The following is an 11,933-nucleotide window of genomic DNA, read 5'->3' on the forward strand; positions in this document are numbered from 1 at the left end:
AGCTTCAGCAGGGCTTCCAGAGTGGCTGGGGCACACATAACCTCCCTGCCCCGCCTTGGGTCTCCTGCGCTGAAGGTGTGTGGCTCCCCAGGGACCCATCTCATGGGTTCTCCCTGTCACTGAAGATGGAGGATATTCACTGGAGGGGTCCTCCACCCTTCATCTACCCTTTTGAATCATTCTGGAGGCACTTGAGGGGCCAACTGTCCCCCAGTGTGAACTGCTGGCCTCTTCTTTTTCTCATCTCAGTGACCGACGGGATCACAGACAGACGTTTGTCACAGCCTCCTTACCTGGGGGGTTTCTCTCTTTGTTTCCTTGTCCCCAGTCCAGGGTGTTTTAGGGTGCCCCTAGACAAAATCTGAATACCCACCAGAGTCAGGTTTCTTACTTTTAGGGCTGAGGGCAGCAGGAAAGTGAGGGGGAGTGGGGAATGGCAGCGGAAGTGGGACAGGGGTGAGAGGCAAACAAAGAGGTTGTTTGCTGCCTTCCTGATTCAGAAACCTTAGCCTGCTCGCAGATGGGGAGAAGATGGGTAGCACCACAGCCACTGGAAACATCAACAATGGATAATAATAGCAGTCTTGCTTAACACAGCTTTTGCTGCCAGTGGACAAAAAGAGCCAGCTTTTCTCAGCCCCAGCAATGGGCACTTACTAACTTTAGTGCCTTGTAATTATATCTTAGAGTCTCTTAAAAGAAAGGCCACTTTGGTATCTCCAAATTAGGAATTCTCTGATTTTTGTTTGTTCAAGACAAGCTGATTCTTGGTGCTCTGGAGGGCTCATTTAGGAGCTCTTGGGTGGGTTGGGGGATGAGGGCTCATGGGAGCTGTGGGTGATGGGAGTGGGGGTGACCGAGTGACTACCCGAGTGACCAAGCCCTCTCTCCCTGCAGGAGACCCTCTGCAGTGCGGAGCCTGGGTTGGACAATGTGCCCTTTACATTGTGATCATGATTTTTGAAAAATCTGTCGTTTTCATCGTCCTCCTAATACTTCAGTGGAAGAAGGTTTGCCTCTTGTTCCCTTCTTTACCAACTCCTTGAGATGTCAAGAAAGACAGTATTCCCCCCTTCCTCAATCCCCACGCCAGCCCTGTTGGGAATCCAAATTGGTTTTCTTTTTAACTCCGTGAAGGTACCTGGATTTGGTCTGATGGGGCAGCTCCTGGCCATGTATCAAGAGCAGTAACTTGTCACTTTTTCATATAGCATCCTTCTACCTCCCTTATACACATCTGCTCTAGATTAAGCCTTGGAAATAGGTAAAGCCCATGAAGATACAGTCCCTGCCCTGCAGTTGCCTACGCCACTGGGCAACTGTTAGGTGTTGTCAGCAAATGGTCTCTGCATCTGCAGGTGCCTCCTCATTCACCTCTCTTGGCCAGTGGTTTAATCAAGCCTTTTGGTGCCACAGGCAGTGGCTGGTCACATGTTCCTGTGGTTCCTAACACTGCCCTCTGGTCCCAGGGCTGTGCAGATAAGCCTCCACTGCCTACAGGAAACCAGCCAAAGTAACTCAGATCTTATGGCCGAGTTTTATTTTTTAAAAAAATAAACTAAGGCTTTTGGGAGCTGTTGTTGTTGAGGAGGTGGTTGGTGTGCAGAATTTCCATTAGAAAGTGGTCAGTGCCTCATTGCTAGTGTCTGTAATGACTGTCCACCAACCTCACTCTCCAACTTGCCCTGTGCCAACTTTGTAAAGTCCTTCGGCCTCCAGCCTCCCTTCACTTCTCACATCCACAGCAGGGGAAAGCTACTCAAGGATTACCTGCTCCTAGTGGGCTCCAAAGGGGTCCCTTGTTGGCAGTCAGGCCTGGGGACTGTGTGGCCCTGGGTGTGAGGTGCAGTTCTCATCAGGGCTCTAAGGGGAGTGTCTTAGCAAAGCCTCCTCTCAGGGCCTTGTGGGCCATTTTCCTGCCTCTCCCCACCCCCCTGGAAACGATCTTTGTGATCTTCCCCCCACCTCACTAATTCTGCTTCTCTTTACAGGTGGCCCTGTTGAATCCCATTGAAAACCCAGACTTGAAGCTGGCCATCGTCATGCTGATCGTCCCCTTCTTTGTCAACGTCAGTGCCTTATTGCATTTCTTAACCTCTGTTTGCTCCATGCCTTCCCGTGTTCCTTTCAAAATTGTGACAGAGAAAACACCTTATAGCACTTGGGTACCTCCATGCAAGTATTTGTCAACTCTCATCCCCATCCCAGACCTAGAAACATCCAGATTGCTTCCTCAACATGAAGATCCTGCTCCAGGGCCTCTGTGCAAACTGGAGGGTCCTGGAATCTTTGTCCTGCCTTCCCTACCAGGGAACCGCCACGTGTGTAACAGTGACTTCTAGATTAAGACCATTAGGAATGAAGACTGTTAGGAGTTTTCCTGACCGCAGGGCTCCTGGAGAAACTTCCTGACCACAGGGCTCCTAGAGAAACTCAGAAGCACACTGGCTAGAAATCAGGAAATAGGAAAGAAATGGTAAAGGAACCTGGGGGTGACAGATGTGACAGGTGTGCCAGCCAGCGACTCAGCCCAGGGGAGGAGCCCCTACCAGGAGTCCAAAGACCTTGGTTCAGGCCCTGCTCTGCCGATTGCTGGGACACCCGAAGCAGGCTATCCCCTTCAGTCACCAAGCAGAGAACCCCTTGGAGCGAAACTCTTGAAGAAAAGGCACAGGGATTGGAAGTCTCTTCCTTGACTTCTGAGAGGGAGCAAGGGCCTGCATGATGTCTCCCTCTCCCTAGTTCTTAACGCTGTGATCTGGAATGGGGGTGAGGAGGATGGGTGTGGGGGCTGCTTGCCTTTGCTTTCATAAGTGTCATATCCCAGAGTGACCTGCATTTTTCTTCCCACAGGCTTTGATGTTTTGGGTAGTGGACAATTTCCTCATGAGAAAGGGAAGGACGAAAGCTAAGCTAGAAGAAAGAGGGGCCAACCAGGACTCGAGGAACGGGAGCAAGGTCCGCTACCGAAGGGCCGCGTCCCATGAGGAGTCAGAGTCTGAGGTAGGACCGAGCCCTCGTGCTGCTGACCCAGGAAGGGTCTGGTCTTGTGTTCGAATCTGGCCGTCTCTTGAATGCTGAGTCACAGCCCCACCAGCGGGAGGGAGAGGAAGCTGACAGCTCCTGTCCAGCTGGGACCCATTCCTGCTGTCCCCTGGTCCTTCCTCGGGCCGGGAGCTGAAGCGTCTGGTGAGGGGTGGCCCTTTTCCAGCAGCCCCTCCATCGGTGGAGCAAGACAGGAAAGGGAGGAGCAGCATTGTTCCAGGGAAGCTGGCAAGGACGAGTGGGCGTGGTTGTCCTTTAAGCATCAAGGCGTTTGAATCCCTGCCCATCGCTCCGGAGCAAGGGAAGTGTTGGCTAAGCCGACTGGAAACTTCTGTGGGGGTAGCCAGGCCTCCCAGGGAGAACCTCATCTCCTCTTATTTTCAAGTTTCCTAAGTGGAAATGTTTGGACCTCAGGGAGATTGGTGGCCATAAATAGGAGCCTGGAGGCAAGGTTGTATGTCTGAGGCAGACTTGTAGGTGCATGGCACCATGGGTGCGGGTGACAGAAATGGCTGAGGATGTCTTCTCTGAGAGGCCTTCACACCTGTGGCTGAGGTAAGTGATAGCCAGCCTGCACAGCCCATCTTAGCAGTCAGTGATATGTTTTGAGATTGAAGTGAAGTGAGGTGAAAGTCGCTCAGTTGTGTCCGATTCTTTGCGACCCCATGGACTGCATAGTCTATGGAACTCTCCAGGCCAGAATACTGGAGTTGGTAGCTTTTCCCTTCTCCAGGGGATCTTTCCAACCCAGGGATCAAACCCAGGTTTCCCACGTTGCAGGCAGATTCTTTACCACCAGCTGAGCCACAAAGGAAGCCCGTTTTGAGATTGAGGCATTGACAAAACCCCGAGAGAACTTGGAACAGTTGGTTTAGCCCCCTGGGGCATCCTGGAGAGCGCTTTGAAAACCACCTTGGTGGAGGACAGAGGCGAAGCCTGCCTCTTCTCTAGGTGCCCCTCAAATCTGGCATGAGGCCTGTCGGGTTGTAAGAACATGGTGAACGTTAGGTGAAGGACAAACAACGTTTTAGGCAGAAGCAGCTGCTCCTGAGGCATCGTGGTCCTGTGGTTTGGTATTTGGGTAATAATGTGAAATTCATTATGGCCAGAGTAGCATGTATTCCAGAGGGTAGGATAGCATGACAGGAAGTGGGTTACAGACCAAGGTCTGAGCTAACTGGGCAAGGTGTTAGCTCAGAGCGTGGAATGGGCACGCACTTGTACAGGTGATAGGGAGCCAGAGAGAGTGCTCGATCAGGGGACCGGGACAGGAAGCAGGAAGCCCTGCAGGGAGGGTAGTGAGAGCACCCTGCACTGGAGGAAGATAAGCTGCCCCTGCGCAGCTGTGCTCTGGGCCTCTCCATCTCGGCCTGGGCTGTCCCTGTCCTTCCCCAATGCTCCAAAGCCTGAGCAGCCAGGCAGGTGGGCAGTGAATGCTGTCTGCTCCAGGTGCCCTAGCTGTGTGGCCATGTTGTTGTAGGGGCTCAGAAGGGCAGAGGGCTCCTGTTTGTCTTCAGAAGTTTGTGAGGTTGGCTCATGGCAGCCACTCTGAAATGGCCCTGTTTTGTGTGTGCCCCACAGGTGTTTTCCTTTCAAAAAGGGACTTTTCAGTGCGCTTTTGCTATATTTGAACCAATTTCAAGGACCTGGGACTCCATATGCCAACACTGGGCTTTTTTGGCCAGTGTGACCTTATGCTAAGTTTGCTCTGATGGTGGTTCTGTCCCAGCCGGAGGTTGGATGGAGAAGCAGGAGCAGAGGGGAGGCGTGTCCACTCAGCACTGGTGTCAGCACCTGTGGGTGCACGTGGTGTAAACGAGGTCGGGTGAGGGACAGCTTGTCTCACTCAGTAAAGGGGGACCTCCCCATCTCCCTCTGCTAATAAACCTGACACTTGAGGCCTCCTGGCCAGGTTGGCACTCTAGACGGGGTCCAGGGTGGGCAGGTGAGGAGGGCATCGCTGGCGGTGACTCAGGGCCATGCCTCTCCACTACTCAGATCCTGATCTCGGCCGATGACGAGATGGAGGAGTCGGACGTGGAGGAAGACCTCCGGAGACTGACGCCCTTGAAGCCCGCGAAGAAAAAGAAGCACCGCTTTGGGCTGCCTGTATGACGCATTCCCCAGCCAGGGTCGGGTGGGGGCCTGCGGCCGGCCACCGGTCAGCCAAGGGTCGCTCGGCCGCGTCTTCCCTCCCCTCCTCTCTCTGCCCCTCTTCTACCTCCACTCCGCCCGCGGCCTCGGCCCACTCCCAGATACTGTGACCCGGGGAGGGAGGCCGCCAGCTCCACACGGCAGCTGGAGGTCCCCACTCAGTTGCACTACAAACACTGACCAAATATGCAAGCGAGGCGTTTTGTTTGTGTGTTGTCGTCCCGAGTGGTGTTGCGAGGGACCCGGAAGCCCTGTCCCACGTCTGGCCGGGTGGCCTTGAGGATGAGAACTTACCTGCACGTGGACCGCGGGTGGAGCCTCTCACCAGGGCTTCAGGGGGGAGTGTGAAGACGGAACATGTCTGGGGGCTGAGTTACTCATTGACCAAGTTGGAACCGTGATGCTTTCTTACTCGAAATGGCTTTTGTAACTATTGATTTCTATGGCTGGTTTTATGAGCTGTCACAGTGTTAATGTTTTTTGAGTATGTGTTTATTTCCTATGGGACTAATGGGCAAAACATAGATTTTTAAGTCTTCCGTATGCTGTTGACTTTTATATGTTTAAGTTATATTTTCATACTATTGTATTTAAAAGCTCTTTTTTACCCCCAAAGAAATGGGTTTGTTTGCCTTTCATGGGACGTGAACTGGTGGGAGGAAAAAGTTGGGAGTTTTTTTATTTGGAATATTGTTAGGTAATCTGTGATCCGATGAGGTAAATGATTCCAGTAGGAAGGGAGGTGGGCCCTTATCTGAAATCAGCAAACCCAGTGGTTCTGCAGAGGTCAGGCATGAGCAGGAGGCAGCTGGTCCGAATGTGGATCCAGGGCCTGTGAGGGTGGAGCAGGAAGGGCTCTGCCCAGGGCCCAGCAGCACTTGGCACTTCAGCTGGCAAGTTAGAGTCTTGGTGAAATGTGACTGAAAAGGGAGCATAAGAGGATATTGTGTCCAGAGAAACTGAGACTCCAAGGCCACTCCTGTTTGTTCCCTACATCTCTTCAGAACCCCCAGATCCGAAGTTTAAAACGCAGACTTGGCCTTCCCGCCTCCCATGGTGCAAGCTTCAGAGCCAGACTCTGGACCCCACTCTGGGAGCATCCTCTCAGGCTACCCTGTGCCTGTCAGCCTAGTGTTGTCTACTTGTCTTGTGCAGCAGTCTAGAGAACGCCTGTCTGACCATGAGATCCTATTGTTTACATCCTCCAGAGCAGCAGGGTGGCTGGGCACACGGTGGGGCAGGTGGAGGTGAGTGAGCTCGCTGTCTGCATCCACAGGCAGGATGAAGTGCTTCTTTCTAAACTTGTGGCCCCCACTCCTCAGAATGGTTATAGGCCCCGTGGCTGTGGGAGTCTGCTGCGCGGCAGTGGAATGGCCTGACCCAGCTGTGGGAGCAGCAAGGCAAAGCAGCCCCGTGTTTTGTCCCAGCCCAGGGTCGGCCTGAAAGTTTAGGAGTAGAGGACCTCGTGGCAAAGGTGCGAGTTGGAAGTGAGATCAGTGCAGGGAGCCCACACCACCTAGAACCTTCCTTTTAGACCTACATAACAATGTGTTTCACTCAAGCAGATTGCGTCTGAATTGTGACGTGTGAGCCACAGTGTTAAACCAGGCATCCCGGGTCTATCCCCTGCCTCCTGCAGTCCCACCTGTGTGGGCCGTAAGGGCACAAACCTTGGAGAGGACTTCTCAGCCTGTCATTCTCTAGAGTCCAGAAGCAGGAGGTCCAGAGGAGCCCGGACCTGAATTGCCATGAGTGGCGCCTCTGCTTGGGTGGGTGCCAGTGGCCGCAGGAGAGGAAGGTGAGCCTATCTCCACTCTCCCTTCACCCTGCTTTCATCCCATGCTCTCCCCGCTCCAGCCTCCAGCTGTGTTAGTGGGCAGCCCTGCACCGGGAAGGCCAGGCCTGCCTCTGGTCCTGGTAGGTGGTAGGCATCGCTGACTCGCCTTATTTTGTCTCCTGCTGCCTTTCGTTTTTATTAACCTGTGGTCACAGCTGTTTCCCACACCTCCCTGAGCCCAGAATCTGAGCTTTTCTTTCAGTCTTGAGATCCTGATGTTTCCAAACCAGCAATAGTGGGCAGGAGACCCACAGGCTGTGAAGGATAGAGCTGGGTTATACAGATCCCAAATGATCTGCTCGTCCCAGTGCCTGCTGGGCAATAGGTTTTGGGGACCAGGAGGTAGCGAGCAAGTGGTGGTTTCTCCCTGTTTCCTGATTTTCAAAGGAGTTTCGTCTCTGAGCAGCAGTTGTGTGGTAGCTGGCTACCTAGGGCATGGACATTTACCGGAGTCTAGTTGTACAGGGCATCGTTGGCATGCTTGGCCTTACCCTCTGTGCACACTCACACGCACACGTACATGCACACAGTTAGTATCCCCCAGGAGTGCCTCCTGCGGTTCTCCTGCGGTTACTGAGGGCTTTTCTGTGGTGCACTGTCCCGAGACAGTGGGTATGGTGGGCCGTGGCCAGGACTTAATTCCCAGCTGGCCTCCCTCCCTGGGGTAAGCTTTCTCTCCAACTGCTCCGAGGTGCCTTATGAGGTGCAGCCCTTCACCTGCCCCAGGGCAAGCGTCATCATGTTTGAGAAGCCACGGAACACCAGCTGGATGTTGTGCGCTGTCCTTCTGGTTTGTCTGAATTTGGACCTCAGCCATGCCACCCTTCATGTAAACTTGTAAGTCAAGGCCAGGAACAAGTTTCTTGTAACTGATGGAGGTAACTTGATGAAGTAGAATTGTCACATCTACCGTCTGAATGAAAGAAACCACCGTTGCCCGTTTTCCCTTTGGCTGCCAGTGGGACGTTGTCAGTGGCAAGGAGGAATGTTGGTGAGATCCCTGACAACAGTGGCTTCTTGGTCTGCTTGGTCCAAAGGCCCTACCGTGTAAAGTCCCACTAATTAGCCTTCAGGCACGCCAGTAGCCTCCAGCCTCAAGCTTTAACCTGTGCCTCTTCCTGACAACAAGGAGTCATGGGTTAATGTTGACCATGCCTGTAGAGGGAATATATGTAAAGGTTCAAATTCAAGTTGCTTCTTCCCTTCGGCAGTATGGGCCTGGAGGCTGCAGCCCAGAGTCCCCGACTAAAAGCTGCCCCAGGAGCCTGGAGGGAGCAGCAGGGTCAGCATCTCACTCTGCCCTCTAGACGGCAATCCACTGGCCGTTTTGCAGCCAGGTGAACATCGATGACTCTGGGAACTTGCCATCAGCCAGAGCAGCCACCCTGGAGGGTGCAGGGCTGGCCTTTAGAAGTTTCACACACTTCCAGTGAGGAGCAGAGAGCTGTCTGTTTTACCCTGCGAAACATTGGTAGCTCCGAAGGGCTTTGCTTTGGGGGAGGGCCCTTGAGCTCCTGAGTGGGTGGGTGGGTTGTTTTAATTTGGTTTCTCTTTTCATGAAGTTTGTTAGGAATCAGACCTATGTGAGCAAACCATGGCCTCCCAGTGGAGGTGGTTCAGTTTGTGGTGTTATGAGTCACAGAAACACACTTTTGAAATGAAAGGGAAGACGATGTACTTACACTGTAAAATGGTTTACAATAAAGTTTGACATCTTATTACAGTTTCTAAAAAAAGAAACTATCACTCTTGTGGTTGTTGGTTGTGTGTTCTGTGGCGTTGAAACAGCTTGGTGGGGTCAAGAAACTGTCCCCAGTGAGTTAGAAAGTTCTTCCCAGAAAACAGAGTGAGAATGAATCTGACCTCTCCTTATGGTGGATGTGGGAACCAAACCCTGCCAAGGGGAAAAAAACAAACATGCTCGTGCCGTTTCATCTTTCCTGCTAATGCGAGTGAAAGGTCCTCTGCCTCCCCCCTGAGTGAGTGAGTGGTGCCTTAGAGATGGGGTGTAAGGCGTGAACATCCCGCATCCTTGTTCCTGAGGCTGCAGGGCTGGAAGGCAAGTGCCTCCCTGGGCAGCGCCGGCTGTGGAGGCAGAGCTGAAGCACCAGGAGCCGGCAGCACAGGCCAGGCCTGTCCTCAATGCCTCTTGGCCCCTGTTTGGAGTCCTGGATTCGTGCCGGCGGCTGTCTGAAGGCATTCCTCACGTCAGCACTCGTCTCAGATGGAACCTGGCAGAGCTTGTGTTGGCTTCCCAGAGCCAAGACCAGGCAGGGGGGAATTAGAGATCTGACAGCAGTGGACGGGTGTTCCAGGTAGCCAAACGTCAGTGCCTGGTTGGTTCCGTCTGCCTGGAGCCTTCAAGGATAAAAACATGCTCCATCACAAACTGACAAGGAGCCTGGGTATGTTCGACCCAACAGGACAGACCCTGAGCGCCCATCCACGTCCATTCCTACCCTCACCCAAGGCCCAGAGTCCTGCCATGTGCCCTGGGGGTCTCCCCTTCAAGGACGGGGTGTTTGAAACTAGCAGAGGAGAGTTAAGTGACCTTCAGGGTCCCTGTCCCTCTGTGTATGCCTGGAGTGGGCTTCACTGTTGCCCACCCTCTCATAACCTAAATGTCCTTGGGCCAGTTGCCCTTCAGTGACCTCATCTCAGTCAGAGGCTCTGTGCTGTTTCCTTTAGCTCGCCTCATGGTTTCCTCCCAGCCCTTCCTGGGCACTTCGCCCCTTCCTTTGTCCCTCTGCTAATAAACTCACACTGGAAGCTGGACAGAGAATGGGGGCATCAGCAAAAATGTTGATGGGGCAGCTCCCAGGCTTCCCTTGGCCGCAGTTTCTCCACCTGGGAGCCAGGTGCAGGCCCTGTGCTCTCAGTGCACTGTGACGGCTCAGCAAGCTGGCCGTGAGCACACTCCCCAGCGGCAGATGCAGGAAGCATCCGCCCCGCTGCCGTGTGGAGCTGGAAAGTCTCTTTCCTGTGGAATCCAGGGAAAGGGTAGAAGAGAGAGAAAAACAAGCTCAGAGCTGTCCACCCTGGCCCAGGGCCCTCCCTTTCCTTGGGGACACCCCCACGCTGGGATGGACTATCTCAGATAGACAGCTCAGACAGCCACATGCATGTTATAGGACCTGCATTCGTAAACACAAGTTGCTGCCAGGCCCAGTGCCTCCTGCCCACAAGAGAGCAGCTGTCCCCGGGGATACGGGGTCTCCCCAGCTGTCTACTGTCGCCAGGACTGCAGCCCCCCAGGCAGAAGTGCTCAGCAAGCCCCTATCATCTCCAAGAATAAACTCTGAAGCCAGCGACTGCGTGGATCTGAATCATCGGGGAGCTGTCAGAGGAGGGGGAGTGACTTCCCGGGACAGGCAAGCAGACTATATAAGCCCCAGAGGGCTGGGCGCTGCTTAAATCTCTTCCACAGCCACTACCTGCCAGGGAGCAGCTCCCCACAGCACCCACCATGTCCCAGGTAGGAGGGCCCAGCTCAGGGCCTGCTGGTGCCAGGGGCTGGGGGTGGGGTGGGGGAGATGGACGCTGTCAACTCTGGCAGCTGTGTCTTGAGGTGAGCTTGGAGCATAAACACAGGAGGCTTTGCCTCCCCTGGAAGGCCAGGGCTCAGAGAGGTCAGGGAGACAGATGGTATGAGGCTGTGACAGCCATGGCCCCAGAGCTCTTGGTCTGTGGGGAAAGGAGAGAGACTTGGGGTAGGGGGTGTGACATGCAGTCAGGAAGGCTTCCTGGAAGAGAAGTGATGCCTTGAATTGGCTGGAGTTAAGTGAGCAGGGAAGAGGGGTCTGGGCCAAGGTGTGGTTGTGGGAAAGGGCCCTCAGCCTCAAGGCCTCAGGTTGTAAGATGAGGCTTGGGCTCCCCGAGGCTGGCGCTCAGGAAGCCCCCATCAAGAAGAAGCGGCCCCCTGTGAAGGAGGAGGACTTGAAGGGGGCCCGAGGGAACCTGACCAAGAACCAGGAGATCAAGTCCAAGACCTACCAGGTCATGAGAGAGTGTGGTGAGTATTCTCAGGACGATGAGGGCCTGGGTGCAGATGTGTGTCTGTGGGAAGGAGGATGGGTTGGGGGGCGGGAGGGTCCCGTGGGTCCTTTTTCTAAGAGTTCAGAGCTTGTGGGCTCGGGATGGTGCCTACCACACAGGGGGCCTCTCCTCTCTAGGAAGCCAGGCCTGCCCCTAACCCACCTCCTCCCCATCCTTCCCACAGAGCAAGCTGGTTCTACTGCCCCGTCAGTGTTCAGCCGCGCCCGGACTGGGGCTGAGACGGTGTTTGAGAAGCCCAAAGCCGGACCCGCCAAGAGTGTCTTTGGCTGAGAAATGCATGCCACCCCCCTCACCACAGGCACCACTGCGACACAAGAACTTTTCCCAAGAACTTTTTTTTTTCCAAGAACTCTTTTTTTATGCCAGAACACACCTTCTCACCTGACGCCTTGGGGAATGCCACCCCTGCCCCACAGCCCTGGCCCCTCAGCCCAGGGACTCTGCACTCACACCTGGGAAAACACCAATAAAGAGAATGCCCAAGTGGCCCTAGCGTTTGCAGGGTGTTGGTTGGTTACTGGCCATGGCCACTAAATGCCGGGGAGGGGAGGGGAGGGGAGGGCAGGGCAGGTATGGGGCACATTTTCTATCCCTCTCGGCTTCTGGAAAAGTCCCAGAGGGTAAAGCAGGTGTTGTTATGCCCACCACCATGTGGCACAGAGAGCCTCGGGTGTGGAGACCAGATGCTGACCCATGTGACTTCAAACCTCTCTCCTCCTTTTCTGAGTCGCAGTTTCCCCTTATATGTGACAAGGGACCCTATTGTGTAAAGCAGGCCATAGTCACAGTGCTCAGAGTGAAGCAGGTGGGAGCCTGGGGCTTATCCTCTCCCCACCCTTCA

The 11,933-nt window shown here is 54.2% G+C and overlaps 2 protein-coding genes across 2 annotated transcripts in view; both read left to right on the forward strand.

The window, feature by feature from the left end:
* The window catches only part of STIMATE (STIM activating enhancer), a 55,390-nt gene extending 46,611 nt beyond the window's left edge, over positions 1 to 8,779 (forward strand). The window contains exons 5-8 of the mRNA XM_061128374.1: positions 898 to 1,010; positions 1,992 to 2,069; positions 2,854 to 3,003; positions 5,044 to 8,779. Coding sequence (XP_060984357.1) covers positions 898 to 1,010; positions 1,992 to 2,069; positions 2,854 to 3,003; positions 5,044 to 5,160 — 458 coding nt within the window. The 3' untranslated portion in view covers positions 5,161 to 8,779. The remainder of the gene's footprint in view (positions 1 to 897; positions 1,011 to 1,991; positions 2,070 to 2,853; positions 3,004 to 5,043) is intronic.
* Positions 8,780 to 10,171: 1,392 nt separating this feature from the next.
* Positions 10,172 to 11,589, forward strand: MUSTN1 (musculoskeletal, embryonic nuclear protein 1). The gene is made up of 3 exons (XM_061128375.1): positions 10,172 to 10,511; positions 10,916 to 11,048; positions 11,256 to 11,589. Exons 1-3 carry the CDS (start codon positions 10,503 to 10,505, stop codon positions 11,360 to 11,362), a joined length of 249 nt encoding a protein of 82 aa, XP_060984358.1. The 5' UTR covers positions 10,172 to 10,502; the 3' UTR covers positions 11,363 to 11,589.
* Positions 11,590 to 11,933: the final 344 nt, after the last annotated feature.

The sequence above is a fragment of the Dama dama genome, chromosome 24 (genome assembly GCF_033118175.1).
Source record: "Dama dama isolate Ldn47 chromosome 24, ASM3311817v1, whole genome shotgun sequence".
In the NCBI taxonomy this organism is placed as follows: Eukaryota; Metazoa; Chordata; class Mammalia; order Artiodactyla; family Cervidae; genus Dama; species Dama dama.